Here is a 21,420-nt window from a genome sequence, read left to right as displayed (position 1 = left end):
GGTGACTGAGTGCATCTGCCACCACATTCGCTTTCCCTGGATGATACTGTAAAGAGAAATGATAGTCTTTCATAAACTCTAACCATCTGCGCTGTCTCATATTCAGCTCCCGCTTAGTAAACAAATACTGTAGACTCTTGTGATCACTAAATAATCTGAAGGACTCTCCCAACAGATAATGCCTCCAAATGCGTAAGACGAAGACCACCGCTGCCAACTCCAAATCATGTGTTGGATAATTAACCTCATGAGGCTTAATCTTACGAGATCCATATGAAATTGGTCGTTCCTCCTGCATTAAAACACATCCAAGACCTTGCAAAGTGGCATCTGTGTAAACCAGATATTCTATCCCGCTCTGTAGAGTAGACAAAACCGGTGCAGAAGTCAATTTGCTCTTTAGTTCATCAAAAACTTTTTGACAGTGTTCCTCCCATACGAACTGTACACCCTTTTTAGTCAAATGAGTGAGTAGTCCCACTATCTTTGAGAACCCCTGAATGAACCTACGATAATATCCTGCCAATCCAAGGAAACTCCGAATCTCAGTTGGTGAAGTAGGCTGTCCCCACTCTATCATCGCTGAAATCTTAGCTGGATCTGCCGTTATTCCCCTTTCTGACGCTACGTGACCCAAAAACTTCATTTCCCTCTGCCAAAATTCACATTTCTCGAACTTGGCATAAAACTAGTGTTCACGAAGCGTCTGTAACACTGTGTGAAGATGTCTAGTATGATCGTCCTCTGACTTTGAATAGATCAAAATATCATCAATTAAGACAATGACAAACTGATCTAACTAAGCCCTGAAGACTCTGTTCATTAAATTCATGAAAACTGCTGGTGCGTTAGTCAATCCGAAAGGCATTACACGAAACTCATAAGAACCATATTTAGTAAAAAACACTGTCCTAGGAACATCCTGCTCCCTAACCCGAAGTTGATGATATCCAGAATGCAAATCAATTTTAGATAAGTATGTAGCTCTCTTCAACTGATAAAAAAGATCATTAATCCTGGGCAAAGGGTACTTATTACAAATAGTAACCTTGTTCAACTCCCTGTAATCTATACACAGGCGAAGTGAACCATCATTCTTCTTCACACACAAAACTGGTGCTCCCCAAGGTGAAGTACTCCTACGAATAAAACCCTGACTGAGCAATTGCTGAATATGATCCCTCAGCTCTCGCATCTCCACTGATGTCATCCTATATGGTGCTCTAGCAATAGGCGTAATACTTGGAGCTAAGTCAATCATAAAGTTTATCTCTTAATTAGGTGGTAACCCTGGAATCTCTTGAAAAACATTTAGAAATTCCTATACAATTGGTATGCTATCCAATGACACAGTAATCTCCTCCTCAGTCTCCTCCTCCACATAAAACAAATAAATGCTAGTAACCCGATTAGAACGTGGCATAGTGACAATATACATATCCTGATCAGGTATGGTGAACACAATAGACCTATCATAACAATTAATTTTGGCATGGTAGTGAGATAACTAATCCATCTTAAATATCACATCATAAGTGTGCATGTGACCAACAGATTGGCTAAAAATCTAAATTTACCAATATCTAGTGTCACAGGCCCATCACTCTTATGTAAAATGGCAGTATCGCCTACAAGTGTAGAAATACCATGAGGTCTATCGCAAACTCGCGTCGTCATCCTAGATAATGCAACAAATGATTTAGACACGAATGAATGTGTAACACCCGTATCAAATAAAACATGACCCTGTGTACTATGAATAGGAAACTACTCAACAGCCTGAGGTGCCTGAACATCTTGTGGCAGGGGATTATACACCATGCCATAATGCAACTGCTGCGATGCCTGTCCCTGAGGCTGTGGCATTTCTGGTAAGGCCGGATATGTCTGTCCCTGAATTCGTGGAATCTGTGGAGCGGGTAAAGGTAATGGTGCCCTCTGTCCCTGCTGCACATGCTATCTCTGTCCCTATCCTGCTTTAGGACACTGCCTGGAAATGTGACCAAACTCTCCACAAGTGTAGCAACTACCCTGGAAAATGCCAGACGACTTCCTCTGTCGGTTAGCCTGTGGCTGACCCCCCTGTCCTGCCTGTGGTCCCCAATCTTGCTGCCTCTGAATAGGTGCCCTATTCCTGTGAGTATCTGAACCACCTTTGTGTTCTTCCAAGACTGCTGTCTCTGAACTTTGCCCTTATCGTTGTATCGGTGTCCATTGCCATTTCCTTTCTCAGTTGACTGATTAGTAGAGTCTCTGTCACCACGCTTCTCATCCCTAGCATATCTGAAGTTCACGGTCAACTGATACGTTGTAGAGCGACGTCTACCACTAGAGCATAAGTAGTGTAGGCTAGACTACTTGTAATAGTTCACTTAATAGATCACATAAGTCCCTTAACGAAACTATTACGTTTCTTCTCCTCGGTAACCACCTCATCTGGAGCAAAAAGAGATAAGCACGTAAACTGCTGCTCATACTCTGCCACTGTTTTGTTCCCCTGATCTAGATTAAGGAACTTTGTTTTCATAGCTGTCCTGACTGCAAATGAAAAGTACTTCTTATTGAAGCGAACATTAAACTGATTATAAGTCAATGAAGTCCTCTCTTCTATGGTGGTAACTGACTCCCACCACTGTAGTGCATCTTCGACTAGCTTGAAGGTAGCAAACATCTGTTTCTGAACCTCTGTGTACTGAACCATGCGAAGATGTCGCTCGATGTCCTTTTTCCACTAGTGAGCTACTTTCACATCGGTGGAGCCTGAGAACTCAAGTGGGCTTCTCTTTGTGAAAGAACTCCTAGCCTTTTTCCAATGATCAATTTGAACCACTGGTGCTGGTACAGTTGCTTGCTGAACCTGTGGATGATTCCAAAATATAGCTGTTACACCTGCTTCTATAGCCCGAGCAATGAGGTCATTGAGATGAGGAGGATATTCTGGGTCTTTTCTCTGATCCTGAATCTGCTGGACTTTCTCATGTTCCACATACTACTGACCACTATTTTCCTGAAACCCAGGCAATTGCTGCTCTTTCTCAATTTGCTAATGCTGTAGGAGATCTTGTTGTCTACGTGCCGCTTCCCTTCGATGCCTATTTATCTGATTGTTCCGTGTGGTTCTAGCATTAATCATTCTGTTAACATAGAAAGACATACATCATTTTTAAACAAACTGTAAAGGAATACAACAAATCCTAAACTTAAGCTCTAAACAAGAGAATACGCTACACGGAAGTCCTAATACGAAATAACCCTAGAGACATTTGGACCTGGAGTGCTCTGATACTAACTGTGGTACCCCTCGATTCTAGAGCCACGGGTGATCAAGTCTGAACATGTGATACCCCTCAATTCTAGAGCCACATGTGATCAAGTCAGAGCACAGATCCGAGGGATACCAAACAATTAATATGTAAACAAGTAGGAATAAAAACTGAATTAAGAATAAATTAATAATACGCTGAAAGAAATCTAAAATAAAAATCCTCGAACTTTAAATAATAAATTAATATCATTTAAATCCTTCAAATCCGTACAACTCGGGAATCCATCTAGTGGACCCCTAATAATTTCAACTAATAAAACGTTTACAAAAATAAAATCCAAAACTAAAGTAAGAAAGAAAATCCTATGTAGTCGGAAGAGTGAGTATCTGTATCTGCATCAACACGATCAGGCTCTAAGCCTGGTACTGTCGAACACCTGAAAAATAAGAGTGGGTCAGGCCCACATGCAAGTTCCATCCTACTGCAATCCGTACATAAACCCGATACACAGATACTCGGCAATATCTAAAATAGTCCATATATATAAATATATCCACACTACAGGACTTCCCCTGGATTACAGGCCGGTCTCAACCTGATTAGCAGACCTAGCAGGGCACACATCAAACCATCATAGCCAGTTATGCATCCCAACGCATATACGCTCCCTAACCATCGATCCTGAGACTCAAGCTCATATCGTGGTAACATAAATATATATATATATATATATATATATATATATATATATAAATTTCATCCAAAACCAAATGAAGTGCCGCTCAACTGTTCATTGCCAAGACACGCCATTTACTTAGGATTTAAATGTTTCAATTAAATCCTTATCCTTCCTACTGCAGAAAGATAAAACAAATATCCATTATGTCGTTCAACTGTTTTAGTTGACAGGATAGGCATCTATGTAGGATTTAACTGCTTTAGTTAATCCATTCCTTATATATGAATGGATTGGAATTAGCGTTTTGATCTAATCTGTCCATTCGTATGTCACCGTCCCATACCGGTACATACATGCATATGATCCACAGATGATGCACATTCAAATGAACACCAAATATATCCAGAAACCAGCATAATAGAAAACAGGTATTGTTAAGATCCTCTTATGCATCCAGTATATGATTAATATCACGAAACATTCGTTCAAATTGCTATAGTAATGATAAACAATTTAAACCATCCATTCCCCGTAATTGACAGAACAAGAAATATATTAATTCAGCAATTAACATCCATAACATGATATAATAATTTTCAGAATTTTAAACTGATCACATTATATTAGAATTTCCAACTGATATTTCCATACTAGCCTGTTTGAACTACTATAAAACAAAGGCTAGTAAACAAATCCTCTTATATCCGGGACGGCATGCAAATAAATGTTTAAATCTCATGAGATCCATTAAATCCTGAATCATAATTCCTACACTTGGTATAATGGCACTCAGAAGTCTAGACGGAGTACATTATATGAAGTCCCAATAGTATTTTTAATACTAGATCGTTTAATTTGCTAAAACAACCACTAGTACTCAAACTTCCATATTTGATGACATGTAAATTATTGTCTAAATTTCATGAATTCCATTAACACCGTAAAACCAACATTCCTGGACTTCATTAAATTATACATAAACATCATTTATATAAAATCTAAAACATAACTCTCATTCTAGTCCATTTAGTTTGCTCAACAAACTGGAAACTAAGTCATCCTCCTTACTTAGTAGCATGCCTAGATTTCTTTTAAAAATTCATGATACCCCTTTCCAGATTATAAACCAATATTCATGGGTCCTTAAATATGTTATATATATTATTTTAAAACCCCCAACTAAACTTCAGTATTGCATTATAGCCCCTGCAGTCCAAAAACCATAAAAAAACCACGTCTTGGGCATTTATAAAATTGGAGCCCCCTCCAATTTTAAGTTGAGCCAGCTCCACCCACATTGGAGCCGCCTTAACACTTTGTGGAGCCGGCTCCACTTCAATGGAGCCGCCTCCACTTCTCCAGCCTTCGTTTTTTTCCTTCTCTGCTTCCTCTGTGTTGCTTTCTTCGCGTTCGGCCAAATCTCAGTCCTCTGTCCTAACTTTGTTAAAGATTTTTAAGGTTCAAATTAAGTCATAACAATCCTAGAAACTTCTCCCATTCCAGTTCGAATTATTTGACAAAAGCTTAAACCATGATTGAAACAGTTCGTTCATGCTTCCTCTGTTTGTTTTCTTCGCACGCGTCCGGGGAAGTTCAACCATCTGTTCTAGAATTTTTCTTACATTCCTAGGGTTCAATTCAAGTTCATTCAATCCTAGAAATTTCTCAAACTCTCGTCTAGCATTGCTTGACAAAAATTAAAACCGAAACAAAACAGTTTATGCATGAAAATACAGGTCCAGTTTTATAAGCATAACACAGATTACAACCTAATCTAATATACATACAAGTCTGTTTTAAAAGTTAATTAGGTTCCTGGAGACTATTTAGAATGCACAGAACACAAGTTTATAGGAAAGAGATAGAATGGAACTTGTCTTCGGTTTCAGCTTTGAAACCTAAACCACCAACTATGTTTTTTTCGACAGATTCCCAACTGCCGTTCAACCCCACCATTGCTTTTAGTTCCATCCAGAAGCAACCCTTTCTTTCTCCTTTAGCCTCATGGGTTATCTCTCCAGACCCTCTCTATTTTCCTCTTAAGTTTCCCTCTGTGCTTTCCTCACAAGAATTACTACGTGAATAGGGTTTTCAACTCTAGCTGACATAAACCAAGCATATATATATATATACGGCTAAACCCTAAGTTGGATTATACAGTATATATATAATAGCTTCCACTAAACCCTAATTTTAAAACCCTTTAAATCATAAGTCGGCGACCCTAAGTTACATAAAGAATAAAACCCTAATATACACGACACACACAATTTAACAAACTAATCCACCTCAGCACTTATGTAAATAACACAATTAAATCAATTAAACTATCAAATAAAATACATCATTTAAAACCAACAAGGAAATTTAAGCACAAGTAAACAATTAACTAAAACCAATAAATAACTTCAATTAACCAATTAAATAAAATGAATTAAATAATTACAATGAACCAATTAATTTAAAATAAATTTACACTAAATCAACTAACCAAATAAACCACATAAGTCACACAAATAAACAAAAAATGCTATAAAAATCCAAATTAAATTCCCATTTTATCCTTTTGAAAACTATTGGTATTACAGAACACAGATCCGAGGGATACCAAACAATTAAGTATATAAACAAGCATTTGATTATAAAAGAAATAACTAAGAATAAATAAAATAGCAGAAAAGAAAACTAAATAATAAATCCCCCAAATGAAATATCCAAAACCTTTAATATCATTACAACTCGGGAATCCATCTGTGGACCCCTACTGATATCCCAACTGAAAACTGAAAGAAATATAATCCCAAAACTAAAACATAAAGAGAATCCTACGTAGAATCGGAAAAATGATGTGGACTATCTCTGCTCAGCCCGAATAAGCTCTATATCTGGAACTGACGAACATCTAAAAAATAATAATGGGTCAAGCTCACGAACAAGTTCTTTCTACTACAACCCAAATAGAGACCGGAGAAACTATATATCTATAGCTAACCCATGCAATAACTATATAGTCCATACTATATATACACACTAAAGGAACCTCATTAGACTATAGGGTTGCCTCAACCTGAATAGTAGGCAATATGCAAAACGCACATATAGTGGGCATGAATACCTAGTCCTACCAGGGCACACAACCACACTATATCTAGCTACACATCCCTGGTAATATACACACCCTATCTACTGATCCTGAGGCTCAAGCTCATATCATGGTATATGTATATATATATATATATATATATATATATATAATATTCTATCAAATCTAGAGTAATCCACTATGTATCATCCAACTTGTTCAGTTGATCTGACACGAATATAAGTAGGACTTAACATTTTAGTTAATCCATTCCCTTCTAAAATAGGTAGGACTTAATTGATAAGTTAATCCATCCCTAGAGTGCCACTATCCTATACTGGTGCACTACATCCACATAATCCAATATTTGATGTAACAATTAAAAAAGTACATCAAATAATCCAGAAATAACCATAATAATATACTATCATGTTATCACAAAATAGGACTGACTTATAATTTACTTAAGCTTCTTACATCACATATCCTACACAAATTGAATCTTAAATATACTGATACTTTACTATACAGTCAAGTAAGCATTTTCCAAATGCAATTCATGCTACACATTTAATCTTAATTGTTAGAACAAAATAAAGATTAAATCCGTTTATTCCTCAAAGAATCAAACAACATGCATTGTTATATTTAAGTTTGTTTAGAATTTATTTAAATTCATATCTAGTCCTTATTTGATGTTTAGGGCCCCTCAAATTCAATTAAAATTAATTCAATGCTGTTTACGAAACTTCCCCAGGTAAGGCTCGAGCTTTTGTCCTAATTGATCGAGCTTCCTGTTTCAAGCTCGAGCTTTTCACCCATGGCTTGAGCTTTGCCTCCAAGGCTCGAGCACTGTATCACCGAATCAAATACTGTTTACGCGATTCAACCCAGAATTCTATTGTGAACCCAATCTTTATTGTTTAAGGATTCTAAGGCATGTTTCTAGGTTCCATCAATACTCAGATATAAAAATACATTATTTAAAAATGTATAAACTCATAAAGAAATCAAATCAAATCATGAATTTATCAATTCATACAACAAGAACAACCATAAAAAAATTTAATTTATAAAACCTATATTTTAGATCAATTTAAATTATAAATTCCAATTTTAATTGTTCTTTAAATAATCCTAAGATTATACTAGAGATATAAATTTCACAGATCAAAGAGAAGTGTAGAACAAGAACCTGCCTTTAGGGATTCGATAAAAACCCTAGCCTCCTTCTTTTTCTTGCTATTCCTTGCTCTTCCTTCTTTCTTTCCATCTCTCTAAAATATATTACGTGATATATTTCTAGTCATCTTTTCAACCTTATAGTTATATATTTATAGGCTAAATAATAACCCTACTCCTTTTCCCAATCCACATCAAATTAATAAAGAAAACAATAAAATTAAAATACTAAAAAGATAACTAAAATATATGTTACATATAATCTATGTATATTCTTTTTTTTATATAAATAAAATAAATAAATAAATCAGATTATCACTAAAGGACTTTCCTTATATATACACACACATACACACACACACACACACACACATATACACTAATTATCCGTACCCATTAAAACCCTTATCCAAGTAGTCCATGGAACCCAATTGGTTGGCCTATGACTACTATCCATAACCATTAGAATAAAATAAAATAAAATAAAATAAAATAACCATTTTAAACATTTAATTCCTAACCATTAGTTACAAGAAAATACATAACATTTAAATAAACAAATAGACATTATCTAACACATAATTCAACTAAATAAGTATTTCAAATAAATACATAATCAATTAATTCATATAAACAATTAAACAAATAACCAAGAAATCAAATAAAGAATTAAAAACACAATTAAAACAATTAATAAAATACCGAGACTATACTTTTAAAATTAGGGGTATTACATATTATAATTCGGTTCGGGTTGGCTCGAGTTACTAGCACTTCAACCTAAGCCCAACCCTAATTAAATTCGGGTTGTGATTTTTCAACCCAAGCCCAACCCTAATTGTAAAAATAATTGCCCAAGCCCGTGAAAAATCAGGCTGGGCTCGGGTTACTTAACCCAAGTTACATCCCTACTACAAATCCAACACCACCATTGCTGCCATTGGTACTTTACCCCGATCTAACAATTTCGAGTAGAAATAGATTTGTATTTTTTTAATCAATTTGGTTTGGATTTGTTGTTGTAGTGGGTTTTTATTATTATTATTATTATTATTATTATTATTTTATCTGATAGTTTTTTTCCCCTCTAAGCAGCAACTAAAAAAGAAGACACACACACACACACATATATACACGAGATGAAAGATGGACAAAGGTTAAAATGAGAAAAAAGGTGTTGGGCCACATATCAATGATGGTAGTGATGCAAATGGAGGTGGTGATGTAAGGAGAAAGAGAAGGATAAAAATAGGTTTGCAGATAGGTTAGTTTAGAGAGAGAGTAAATGCAACCTAAAAAATCATAAAAACAAAATTAAAGTCAGCAACCAATAGACTGCTGACACATGATGCCATTATATATATATAGGGCAAAGTACAGAAAACCCCCCTCGACTTGTTGCATTTTTCAGTAAACCCCTCTCGTCTAATTTTTTATCAAAGAATCCTCCTCGACTTGTAGCCCTTTCCAATAAATCCCCCTTGTCTAATTTTTTACCAAATAACCCCCTTCAACTATCTAAGGGAGGTTAAAGAGTTAATATTTGGACCAAAATACTCTTTTATTTAAATATTAATTTTTCTGAACTTCAAAAATTCATATATCACAAACCGTACATCTAAATATTGCAAATAATATATGTACAGAAAGCTTATAAAACAAGGATTCCAGAAATGTAAGATTTGTTTAACAAAACTTCATAACCAAAGAGAAATAGATAATCTAAAAATCTATTGCAATAATCTTATTTTATTTTATTTTTTTTATAAAATACTGAGGTTATTTGTAAGAAAATTTTAAGAATTATTCATTTTCATATGGAGTATAACATATAAAAAAAATAGCGCCAATAGAGACCGAATATTTATTTTTATTTATTTTTAAATGGTGATTATTAAAAGAATGTAAATACTTTGACGCAAAATATGATATCTCATGAAATCAATCTCTGTTGAGGCTAAATTTTTTATATATTCGGCTCCATATGTAAATGAATAATTCTGAAAATTTTCTTACAAATATCTTGAGTATTTTATTTTTTAAAAATAAAATAAAATTGTCAGAGTAAATTTTTAGATTGCCTATTTCTCTCTGGTTATGAAGGTTTATTGTACAAACTTATATTTTTGAAATCCTTATTTCATAAACTTTTCGTGCACATATTATTTATAATTTTAAAATGTACGAGTTGTGAGATATGAATTTTTGAAGTTCAAGAAAATTAAGATTTAAATAAAAGGGCATTTTAGTCCAAATATCAACTCTTTTAGTTGAGGGGGTTCTTTGGTAAAAAAATAGATCAGGGGGGTTTATTAAAAAATGTTAACAAGTCGAGAGGGATTTTTTGTACTTTGCCCTATATATATATATAAATAATCATACTTCAAATCAGGGTAATTTAAAAATTTTAATTTATTCAATACATGACGTCAGTAAATTCTGTAATGACGTTGACTGTAACAAAAGGGAGATCCGTGTAGGATATTTTCATTATTAGGGGAGATCTGAATAAATTCTCAAACCACAAGGGAGGTCCGTGTAATTATGGCAAACTACAGGGGATGTTTTTGTAAATTACCCTACAATTGTGGTATATTCGTATTTAAAGGACTAAAATGCCCCTCGATTTTCTTCTTTGTCCAATTATTTTCTGACCTTAACACGCACACACTGTCTCGAACTCTCTTGAGGAAACGATTTCAAGTGAAGGTCTTCTTGCGCTGCGGGGCAAGATTTCACAGCGGCCGTCAAAAGGCAAGGCTCCAAACGAGTTGATAAAGTCTCTCTCCCTCTCTCTCTCCCTAAAACAGGGATCCAAAACCTAAATTCTAGACTTTGGAGTTTCGGAATTGTTCAGGTATATATACATATGTGTATATATATATATATCTTCTGTTTATGTATTTTTTTTTCTAACAAAAGGCAAAATCTTCTGCTATATATATATATGTAGATTAGATTTTATTTGTTACTTCGTGATTTTTAGTTATTTCGTTTGCGGCATATTGTTTTAGGTTTGGATTTTCGTTCTTTCGAGAGAGAAGTTTACAATGGCAGCAACAGCTACATACCCACCTCCACCACCATACTACAGGCTCTACAAGGATTACATTGAAAACCCTAAGTCGGCTCCAGAACCACCTCCTCCTATTGAAGGCACCTACGTCCTCTTTGGAGCCAACTACACTGTCAGATTTCCTCTCTCTCTATATATACATAAGAGACACATGTGAATATGTATATTGTAATTTATTTGGATATTTGAAAAAGGCTTGTTTATGCAAATTATCTTTCTTGAGCTTATGGTAGTATTATAAAGTTCCATGCTGAAGCTTGCATTGGATGCAACCTGATAATTTGTGGGGGATCTGTGGTTTATTTTCATTGAATTTGAATAATACGAGTTCTTAAATTGTAGGTTTTTGAATACCCAAAAATTTGAGATTACTTCGAGTTCGGCACATGGTTTATGTAAACTCATTACATTTAGGGCTAGTTTGGTGTGGTGGAATGAATTGGAATGGAATGGGAATGGAATGAAGTGGGAGTGATGATTCCCATTCCATGTTTGCAACCAAACATGGAATGGAATGTAAAAAAATAAAATAATAATTTTTATTTACTTGTTTGGTTGGACTAAAAATTAGAAACATGGAATGGAATGTAAAAAAATAAAATAATAATTTTTATTTACTTGTTTGGTTGGACTAAAAATTAGAATGGAATGAATTTATATTGTTTTACCTTTATCATGTTTTTTCCAAATTACTTTTATCATTAATAAAAAAAAAAAAATTAACTAAAAAATTAACATCAAATTATTTCCAATCCAGTGGTTAGAAAGGTATGTAAGAATGAAATTGGGGGCAATAGATAGAGAGAGAAAGTAGAGAGAAGGAAGAAACTGACGGATCCGATTTGATCGGCTGCGACGAACAGTGGTGATCCAAGCTCCGTTACAAACTTCAGTGCTTTTGGAATGATCCGATTTGGAAAGAATGGTGATCTGATTTGGAAAGAACGGTGATCTGATTTGGAAAGAATGGTGATCCGATTTACAAACTTCAGTGCGATCGAACAAGGGTGAGGACGGATCCGATTTGGAAAGAATGGTTTCAGCAATTCTTTCACAAAATCAATGAGAGAATCACGAAAAAGCTTGCTTTTGGGTCCTGTTCACTGTTTGCTTCACTCAGATCTACTTTTGATTTTTTATTGTGTCTTGGTCCATCACTTTGAAGTTCAAGATCAATATTATGTTTGTTAGACAATGGGTTGGGTTGGGTTTGATAGAGGAGATGATGACGCCGGCAGTGGGTTTGATGGATGAGATGATGATGCCAGCGGTGGGTTTGATGGAGGAGATGATGACGCCGGCCTTGGGTTTATAATTTGTTAGGTTTTATTTTTTAATATTTTTTTAGTTTGTATTTTTTTAATGTTGGAATGGAATGGTCATTCCTTTTGTGAAAAAGTGGAATGACTTTGATGGAATGATCATTCTCCAAGAATGTTGGAGTATGACGATTCCAAGTTTAAAATTGGACACCAAACACAAGAATGGAATAAAAATCATTCCATTCCACTTTCTTTGTATTCCATTCCACCACACCAAACTAGCCTTTAGTTTATGATTTCAGCAATAATTCTGAAATAATTTTGCATTAGATCAAAATTTGGAGATGAAATTGTCATTTGGAAAAGCCATGCACCTGAGTTAATTGTTAACAAGTCAATATTTTGAAATAATTAAGCTAATTATGGCTTGAATGGCTCCTCCTCGGATGTTGTTATAAATTCTGCATTTGTACCATTCTCTTCCACACCTATTGTTCTTGGAGATCTTTGGAAATACGATCCCTATCTACTGTTTCCCCATCAAGTTACATTCAAAGTGATTATCATTGTGCATTTAATTTAATAGTTCACCTTCCAATCCGTCTAGATGGAATTTTAGTGCAATAAATTTGTTTGCTAATCACCTGTCCTTGTTATTAGTCCGACATATTTCATTTTTTATCTTTGGCTAATATTCTTACATTTATGATGCAGACTGATGATCTTCTTCCAAGCTTAGAAGAACAGGGAGTTCGTCAATTATATCCGAAAGGACCAAATATTGGTATAACTACCTTCACATGGAAGTCTTTTAAGCTTTTTTGGTTGTTAGGTTACCTTCACAACTCTGGCAAAAAAAGAAGAAGAAAAATGAAACTATTTACTTTATTTCTCAATGTTCAAGTGATTATTCTTTATATGTGTCAACAAGTCTCTACTGGGAAACTACAGAAAATTTGATTTTTTTAGTAGAAAAAAGAATAGTTCAAAGTGGAGCCTGAACTTAATACAGAAGACTAAAATCAGATCAAAAGGCTTTTAATTTTGATTAGAAGCATCAGATAAATGTCCAAGAGGCTTCTAACCTCATTTTTGAAGAGGTTCCGTACATCTTCATGGGGAGTTAGGCCTGCGGGAGAGAATGGTTGAAATTTGTCATGACAGTTACGAGATTGTCTATGATGGTGTATGCAATGGTTAGAGAAGAATCTTACCTGTTTAAGCTTATTGAGGCCTCTCTCTGTTGTTTTGTTTCTTGGTTGTTTTCTGGTTAATACAACTTTACTTTGGAAAAAAAATCCAATGAGATGTCCTTTGTTTGAAAAGTCATGATATTTCGAGCACCTTCTTTTGGAAAACTACCTAAGGCCTATTAATCCACCTTTTTCCATTCACAATATGACTGAAAGAGCCTTAATCCAACCTCACCCCAAGCTCCTCTGATTAAGGCCAAGACTTAGTCGTCGTATTTGTTGTGTGAATCAGTTCGATATTCACTGCTCCATATTATCACAGAGTAAATTATCATAATTTTCCGTCATAGACTGTAATGACGTCTAATAACATTGTAATTTCTCCCAGATTTCAAGAACGAACTGAGGTCACTTAACAGAGAATTGCAGCTTAATATTTTGGAGCTTGCTGATGTTCTTGTAGAGCGACCATCACAATATGCAAGAAGAGTGGAAGACATATCTCTTATTTTCAAGAATATACATCACCTTCTAAATTCATTGCGGCCCCACCAGGTATGAATTTCTTGATTAATATTAACATCCTTATTTATTTGTTCATTTTGGAGAACCTGTCTCATTGCGTAGTTTATTTTCTTTAATTTATTTCTTCCTTGCTTTTTTCTCTGCTTCCTTTTCCCAGGCCAGAGCAACACTGATCCACATACTAGAACTTCAGATACAACGCCGTAAACAAGCCGTGGAGGATATTAAGAGGTATAGTTCTTTTCTTGTTGAGGTCTTCATAAAATTTGAAAATGAGGTCATTACACTGTCTGAGCATCTAAATGACCTTTTGCTTTTACATTTGACTTAAAGTTAGAATATTATTAACCAATGGTATGACGACCTTATTTTCTCATATGGGAGGTTCAGTGCATATTGCGTTTCTTGAGTTGGCTGTATGGGCTCTTACTTACCCAAAAAAGAGAGGGGAGGGGGGTGTTGTTTCCATTTTCTATCATCAGTTCGTTGATTTGAGTTAGGAGCCATTGCTTTGCAATAGTAAATTGCCGGGCTGCCAAGTTTGAGAAAGCAGGTTTGTATATCTGCCACTTGAGTAGCCTGCCTACTCCTTCCAGCACTCCATATTGGGTGGACCAAACTGGGTAGTGGCCTATAGTTTCATGAATTTTGATGCATGAGATGTTACTAATTCACAAGTTGAAGCGTGTTTTCTGATGTTAGATCTCAAATTTATTTGGATTGGTGAAAGTAATAAAAGCGTAATTATATGAAGGTGCAGGGCATTGCCATGTAATTGCTGTATTAGCTGACGAGCAGTTAATTAGTTTACCTCAAATTCAGTTATAGTACAAGCATTAAGCAAAGTTTAAACCATGGACTAGCGTGTTCATTGAATTATTTTTTACCTTTGCCTGTGTAGGAGGAGAGAAGAAGCACAGAGATTCCTCAAGGAGGCACTTGAAACCTTAGATGGGCACTAGAATGGAGCAGTGTGCTTATATCAAAATTGTTGGTTACTCTTTATGGTAGTCTTTGGAGCTGGCAAACCTGGAGATTTTTTTGTTGGATAAGAGCTGTGATAACCTTCTCAAAGGGCTTTGGATTAGTGCTGAGACCTTCTGTATATTATGTATCTATCCATGTGTAATTTTGGCAGACTGATACCAGAAATGGTGCATGAAGGTTACCTTACCTATTAAGTATGTGGGAAATCTTGATTCAATCAATTACTTGAAATTTCTTATTGATCTTATATTATTATTGTGGCCTTGGGTAAAATCTACAATGTTGTTGTAATAAATTGTTGATTTTGTAGAATGTGGTAGGACAACATGGATTGTTTTTATTTTTAAAAGCCTACATAACTTTCTAAGATTGTGAAGTCTGTCAGATGGATCGGAATTCACAAGTGTATATTGTCACCCAGTAATATCTGTCAATGCAGAATCCGTGAACCTTCGAGTCTTTGAACGGCCGAGGGCATGTATGTCTGGGCGATGAGAGGAAAAAGAAAAATACTTTGAAAAAATATATAAGATGTCAATGACATAATGGGACTAACACATGCACATTTGCTTTTCCATGAGCAATGATTTCTATGTATTCGCCTCTAGCATGCGTCCAAGCCCTTCGAATATGACTGTCAAAATTTTCTTTTGCATGAGCAATGATTTCATGTCAAAATATTGTCTAAAATATATATATATATATATATATATATATATATATATATATATTTTAGTGAGAAGTGTTAATTACAGTTGCACTCGTAATTGTCGCACTCTTAATTGAATCCTATAAATTTATAGGACAAAAATGTACTTTTAACACTTTTTTCTCTCCCCTTACTCGGATGGGGAAATATATATATATATATTCCTAAATTCTTCTTTTTTTTTTTTTTTTTTTTACTCGGATGGGGAAATATATATATATATATATATATATATACCTAAATTATATATATACCTAAATTTGTAGATTTTTGTCGTCTTTTTTGTATTGTCTCCATATATATTTGAGTTAATTACATAAATATCTCTTTAAGTTTGGTCAAAAATCACATTAAATTATTTTTTAAAAAATACTATCACTAACACCCACAAGTTACTTTTTCGTCCCTGACACCGTCAAAATGGGTGTGAAACGATATTTTTATCCTTATTTTTTAATCTAAAACATCATAATTGTATTGTAGACACTAAAATTTAGTGGGCTTTTGTTTTAAGAAATGGACCCATTAAATATGGGCATAATGTTTAATTAAGTTATTTAATTGGTTTTGGTTTGGTTCACTTAGATTATTTAATTAGCCCAGCCTAGATGATTAAATGAAAATATAATTATTACTAATAAAATATATTTGGAATAATTAATTTTAAGGATAATTATTATAATATAACCGGCCCGGCCCACTTATGATTTTTTTTTCTTTATCCTGAGATGACACGTGTCATCATCCTATTAATCCAAGAAGCCTATAAATACAGACCTGGAGGAAGAAGAAATGGGGACACAAATTCAGAGTTCAGAAATCCAGAAGGTCCAGAAATTGAGAGAATCATAAATCTAGTGGCCAGAAATTCTAAGGGCAAACCTGAAGGCGAAGAATACCAAGCACATCCGAAGTTGTGCCATTCTTTACCAAATTCAACAAATTTTCTCCTCTCTGAAGACGAAGAACAATAAGCACATCTGTTCTTCCTCAAATTCAACAAAAGACACAAATTCAGAATTCAGAAGTCCAGAAATTCAGACAAAAAAATTCTGAATTCAAAAATCCAGAATTGCAGAGAGAAATACAGAAGCTCTCATCCTCAACATCCAAACCCAAAGGCGAAGAATACTAAGCACATTAAATCGTGTCGGTCTTCATCAAATTCTGCGGTGATCAACAACAACCACATCAAATCGTGCTGTTCCTCATCCAAATTCCACGGCGATTCAAGAACAAACTCGTGCAGCCCTTCGATTCAACCAACAACAAAAAGAAGATCGAATCAGAGGACCATTCTTTTTTGTAAAGATAAATACAAAGGATTGTACTCCAATATTTCTAATTTAATAAAATATTCTATTTGCTCCATATTTTGTTTTATTTGCAGAGAACAAAATTTGTATGTACATGTATAAAGAGAAAATTATCCCCATCAATTATCCAACACCAACACCCTCACTTAATATATATATCATAATTATATACAAATATAAAGAATTAGTGTGCATTCAGAATTAAGCTATCTATTTTTTGGATTTTACTTATCTAATTTCTGAATTTTGTTGAATTTCTTGTATATATATATATCTATAGAGGTCACTTAATATGAGCCCAATGGGAAATGGAATGTTGTTTTATACATTAAACAATCTTTAGCAAGTCAACAAAAAAATTAATGGGGGTTATAATATCTTTTTATCCGTAAAAAGTAGTCTGACCCATTTAATCTTGAAGTGCGAATGGAAACAAAACAAACATTTGTAATATAAGTAAGAATTATTTTAAAAAATGTTTTAATATAATATTTGGCCAAATCAAAAGAGATATTAGTGTAATTAAATAAGTAAAACATGGAAACAAAATGATTACACTGATCAAAACTTTCTTAAGAAAAATCTCAAATAATTTGTTAGATGGATTGATTAGGGTGAAGTCTTGGTTGATAGTCATCCCAGTCTTACGACAATCATCATCTTTACTCGTAGTAAAAGGCTATCAAAAGAGAACCACTTTTTGCTACATATAAAGTTGAACAAAGGGTATCTATCTTTAAATCATGATCTTGCCACGAGAAGGAGAGTAGTTGGAGTTTATAGCTTGCAGACAAAGGGGCATTAATGCAAAGCTTTTCAGATAAATATTGAATGAGGTTGGTGAAGTAAGAGGAAATGATCTCTCTCTCTCTCTCTAATTGAAACACTCATTCAATTCAAAAAGCTGACAACAAACAGTATTTAAATCATGACGGCAAGTTTGTTGATTTGCAGTTATGAGTTTTTGATATCTACATGCAACTACATGCTGCTGTATCTAACCAAAAAGTTGGACTTGAATGCTATTCCATCTTTTTAAAGATGGATCCCTCTTGATGCCACATCATTGACATGCGTATTGCATCATATTGTTGTAATATATATACACACACACACACATATATACACACGGAACACGGCACTTAAACTTCAATTTTTATTTAATTGGTTGAGAAAATGCATAATTGCTAAATTGAGAAGAGTGGAGCGTGAATAAACATCCATTTGCCAAACATATATTATATATATGGAGAGAGAGCCAGAGAGAGGCCTCATTTCTTGGATTATTACTCAAATTTGTGTTTTTTAACATATATATATATATTTGGCAAGGAAATGTAGCAAAGTAGGATCCAATCTCCTAAGATAAGTTGCTAAAATTAGACTTATTTGTACTTGCTTTTGAATATTTTTCCTAGATAGTTATTTCTACAACTTACCATCATCAATTGGAAGATCCTTTGATTCAATTTTCTTTTTTTTTTTTTTTAGGATTTGTGCATAAATTTTATTCCAAGCTGTCCCCGTCACCGAACTGTAGAAAATGACGAAAGAACATCAACCACCTTTCCCCACAAACACACACACGCACCCCCACCCAACTGTAGAAAATGACGACAGAACATCAACCACCTTTCCCCACAAACACACACACATACAAAACTCATAAATGATGCGTAAAACATGAGGTAGGATAAGCAGAAATATGTCGAAATAAATTGAAATTGATACATATATGTATTTAAGTAAACCACCTAAGCATTTCTTTCTTGTACATCTTCAGAGTAGTCATTTCTTTAAATACTACTACATTTCTTTGTTTCACTGTTGGATTGGTTAATTGGCAGAGGACATGGACACACTGTGTGAGTGTGGAGGAGGACTTGTTGATGCTCTGAACACTAAGATCTATGGAAATGGCACTCAAACTATAGTTCTCTCTCATGGGTTTGGTACAGACCAGACTGTTTGGCAATACCTAGTCCCTTTCCTTGCATACTACTTCAAAGTCGTAGTTTTCGACCTAGTCTTCTCACCAAATGTTGATCCTAACCTCTATGATCCTAAAAAGTACTCGAGTTTCGATTTCTATGCGCAAGACTTGATTTGCATTCTTGATCAGCTCAGTGTGAAGAAGAGTATTTATGTAGGTCACTCGATGTCTGCCATGATTGGATTCAAAGCTGCAATAAGACGACCAGAACTCTTTGAGCATCTAGTCCTCCTAAGTGGCTCTCCAAGGTGGTTCCTCTCTCTCTCTCTCTCTCTCACACACACACACAAACACACACAACAAAAGGTTACCATGCAGCCTAATCTAATGCCTTCAATCTATCATGTGTCTTTCCCGCTATTGTTTAGGTACCTCAATGAAAAGGGATATAATGGGGGCTTCAGGAGATCAGATCTCAACAGTATCTTCAAAGATATGCATCAAAACTTTACAGGATGGGTTCAAAGTTTCGCTCCAAGAGCTATTAGTGTGAACAACATTACTGCTATAGCCAAGTTTGAACGCAGCCTAGGCAGAATGCAACCCGAGATAGCGCTCAGTGTTGCCAAAACCGTGTTCCTAAGCGATCTAAGAACAGTTTTACCACAGGTTCGAGTTCCTTCCACCATTATCCAGTCCGAAAAGGATATCATTGTTCCAAAATCTGTTGCATTCTACATGAAGAGGAAGCTTGGTGGGCGTGCTAGGGTCAAAATTCTGAAAACACAAGGCCACTTTCCTCAGCTCACAGCTTATCCTTTGCTCTCGCATGTTTTGAAGAGAGTTCTTTGCACTAGTGAGTAGTTTATAGTAAGGGAAAAAAAGAATGTAGTATGTGTTGATTTCTGCTCTCCAACCTCCCTAGTCTTTACTCATCTAATTTGTGTGGGGGTGAAAGGTGGTTTAATGGTAAAGAATTAAGATGAGATAGACAGGGCAGAAACCACCAATAATCATAAGCTTTCTTTTGGCACTTGTGTATGGCAAACAGTGACATGTAAAAATAATTTATTTCTTATTTCACCTAAATTCTCATGAAATGAAGGGGGTGAGGTTGAAAAAATGCAACTCTTGGATAGAATAGCTGCCTCTTGCTTAACAAAAGGATTAGACTTGATGAAACTTTCTACAAAATAAAATAATATTTGTATGCAAAATTTGATGGTTGCTGGCGGTATGAGAGGAGGGCCGTGACACGCACTACATTAGGGGAAGAGAGCTCAGTATGGCAAAGTCCAAGGACCATCCTATTTGTCCCTGTAGCAAGACTACTAAACCATCCGTATCAGGTTATAGTAACAACTTTTTATCACTCAAACCATTCGAAAGGATAAGGCAGCAGAAAAGCGAATTGTGAACTTCAAATTGCCATCCAGTTAGCAGCTAATGTTTTTTACCAATCCAAATGCCAACTTAAATCAATGGACCGATGATGCATAGATAAACAGCAACCACTAATAAACTCATGGCAGATAGGTAATGGAACTGATAAAACAGGTGATAGAAACCGAAGAATACACCGCGCTCTATAATTTAATCAGTGATAGTCAAGACATTTATTTTGTCAATGCCTACAACGTATCTTTTGCCCTTGTTTCAAGATCTATTGCCCAACAAATTGCCGCAAAAAATTCTTCTTTCTACTCTACACTCCCTCACACTGGTGAATTTAACCAGAAAATCGGCAGATACAATGCCAAGCAACAGTGATAAACAGAATCCAAAGGGAATAGTGTAATGATAAGACCACAAAGATATCTTGAGAGTTCGAATTCCCTTGGAACCACAAATTATGTAAGTAGTATTGCATGTCTAGTATGAAACAAAACTGCAGTCACCACATTTGGATCCTCTTGGCGTGATTTTTTTTTTTTAGTGGAATGGATGTTCCGTGCAGTTCAATCAAAGATATCTTGAGCACATTCGGATTCTGTTGATAGAGCAAACGACTTTATATGACAAACATCCAAATCCAGTTTGTCTTGAACGCTGAAACAGAAATTCCTTCAAACATCAGTACAAGTATTAAGCAAGTGTGCTCTCAACATATTCCATTGCCTTCCTCTTCACATAATCAATCCGTTCATCTTCACCAAGAGACTTCTCATAATCGAGATACCTTTTGAAGAGGGCCTGCGCATTGAGAAAAC

The 21,420-nt window shown here is 34.9% G+C and overlaps 3 protein-coding genes across 3 annotated transcripts in view; 2 read left to right on the top strand and 1 right to left on the bottom strand.

Annotated features, from left to right (window-relative positions):
* Positions 1-10,866: 10,866 nt before the first annotated feature.
* Positions 10,867-15,499, top strand: LOC132293126 (mediator of RNA polymerase II transcription subunit 7a). The gene is made up of 6 exons (XM_059790465.1): positions 10,867-11,066; positions 11,224-11,397; positions 13,262-13,331; positions 14,129-14,295; positions 14,423-14,496; positions 15,167-15,499. The coding sequence occupies exons 2-6, from the start codon at positions 11,260-11,262 to the stop codon at positions 15,225-15,227; spliced, it is 510 nt and encodes a 169-aa protein (XP_059646448.1). The 5' UTR covers positions 10,867-11,066; positions 11,224-11,259; the 3' UTR covers positions 15,228-15,499.
* Positions 15,500-19,013: 3,514 nt separating this feature from the next.
* Positions 19,014-20,299, top strand: LOC132293125 (strigolactone esterase D14-like). Its single transcript, XM_059790464.1, has 2 exons — positions 19,014-19,518; positions 19,639-20,299. The coding sequence occupies exons 1-2, from the start codon at positions 19,130-19,132 to the stop codon at positions 20,072-20,074; spliced, it is 825 nt and encodes a 274-aa protein (XP_059646447.1). The 5' UTR covers positions 19,014-19,129; the 3' UTR covers positions 20,075-20,299.
* Positions 20,300-20,773: 474 nt separating this feature from the next.
* The window catches only part of LOC132293124 (rRNA biogenesis protein RRP5), a 72,415-nt gene continuing 71,768 nt past the window's right edge, over positions 20,774-21,420 (bottom strand). Inside the window, exon 40 of the mRNA XM_059790463.1 lies at positions 20,774-21,403. Coding sequence (XP_059646446.1) covers positions 21,296-21,403 — 108 coding nt within the window. The 3' untranslated portion in view covers positions 20,774-21,295. The remainder of the gene's footprint in view (positions 21,404-21,420) is intronic.

Source organism: Cornus florida, unplaced genomic scaffold (assembly GCF_030987335.1).
Source record: "Cornus florida cultivar Cherokee Brave unplaced genomic scaffold, ASM3098733v1 CherokeeBrave_3.0.0_Hap2_Chr02, whole genome shotgun sequence".
In the NCBI taxonomy this organism is placed as follows: Eukaryota; Viridiplantae; Streptophyta; class Magnoliopsida; order Cornales; family Cornaceae; genus Cornus; species Cornus florida.
This window is presented reverse-complemented; position numbering and strand designations above follow the sequence as displayed.

What these genes read in the sequence shown, in the direction of transcription:
- LOC132293126 (XM_059790465.1), top strand. Translation starts at nt 11,260, where the DNA reads ATGGCAGCAACAGCTACATACCCACCTCCACCACCATACTACAGGCTC. An exon ending in TCTTTGGAGCCAACTACACT is followed by an intron (nt 11,398 to 13,261) that starts GTCAGATTTCCT and finishes TTTATGATGCAG; the next exon opens with ACTGATGATCTTCTTCCAAG. An exon ending in GCCGTGGAGGATATTAAGAG is followed by an intron (nt 14,497 to 15,166) that starts GTATAGTTCTTT and finishes TTGCCTGTGTAG; the next exon opens with GAGGAGAGAAGAAGCACAGA.
- LOC132293125 (XM_059790464.1), top strand. Translation starts at nt 19,130, where the DNA reads ATGGACACACTGTGTGAGTGTGGAGGAGGACTTGTTGATGCTCTGAAC. An exon ending in CTCCTAAGTGGCTCTCCAAG is followed by an intron (nt 19,519 to 19,638) that starts GTGGTTCCTCTC and finishes GCTATTGTTTAG; the next exon opens with GTACCTCAATGAAAAGGGAT.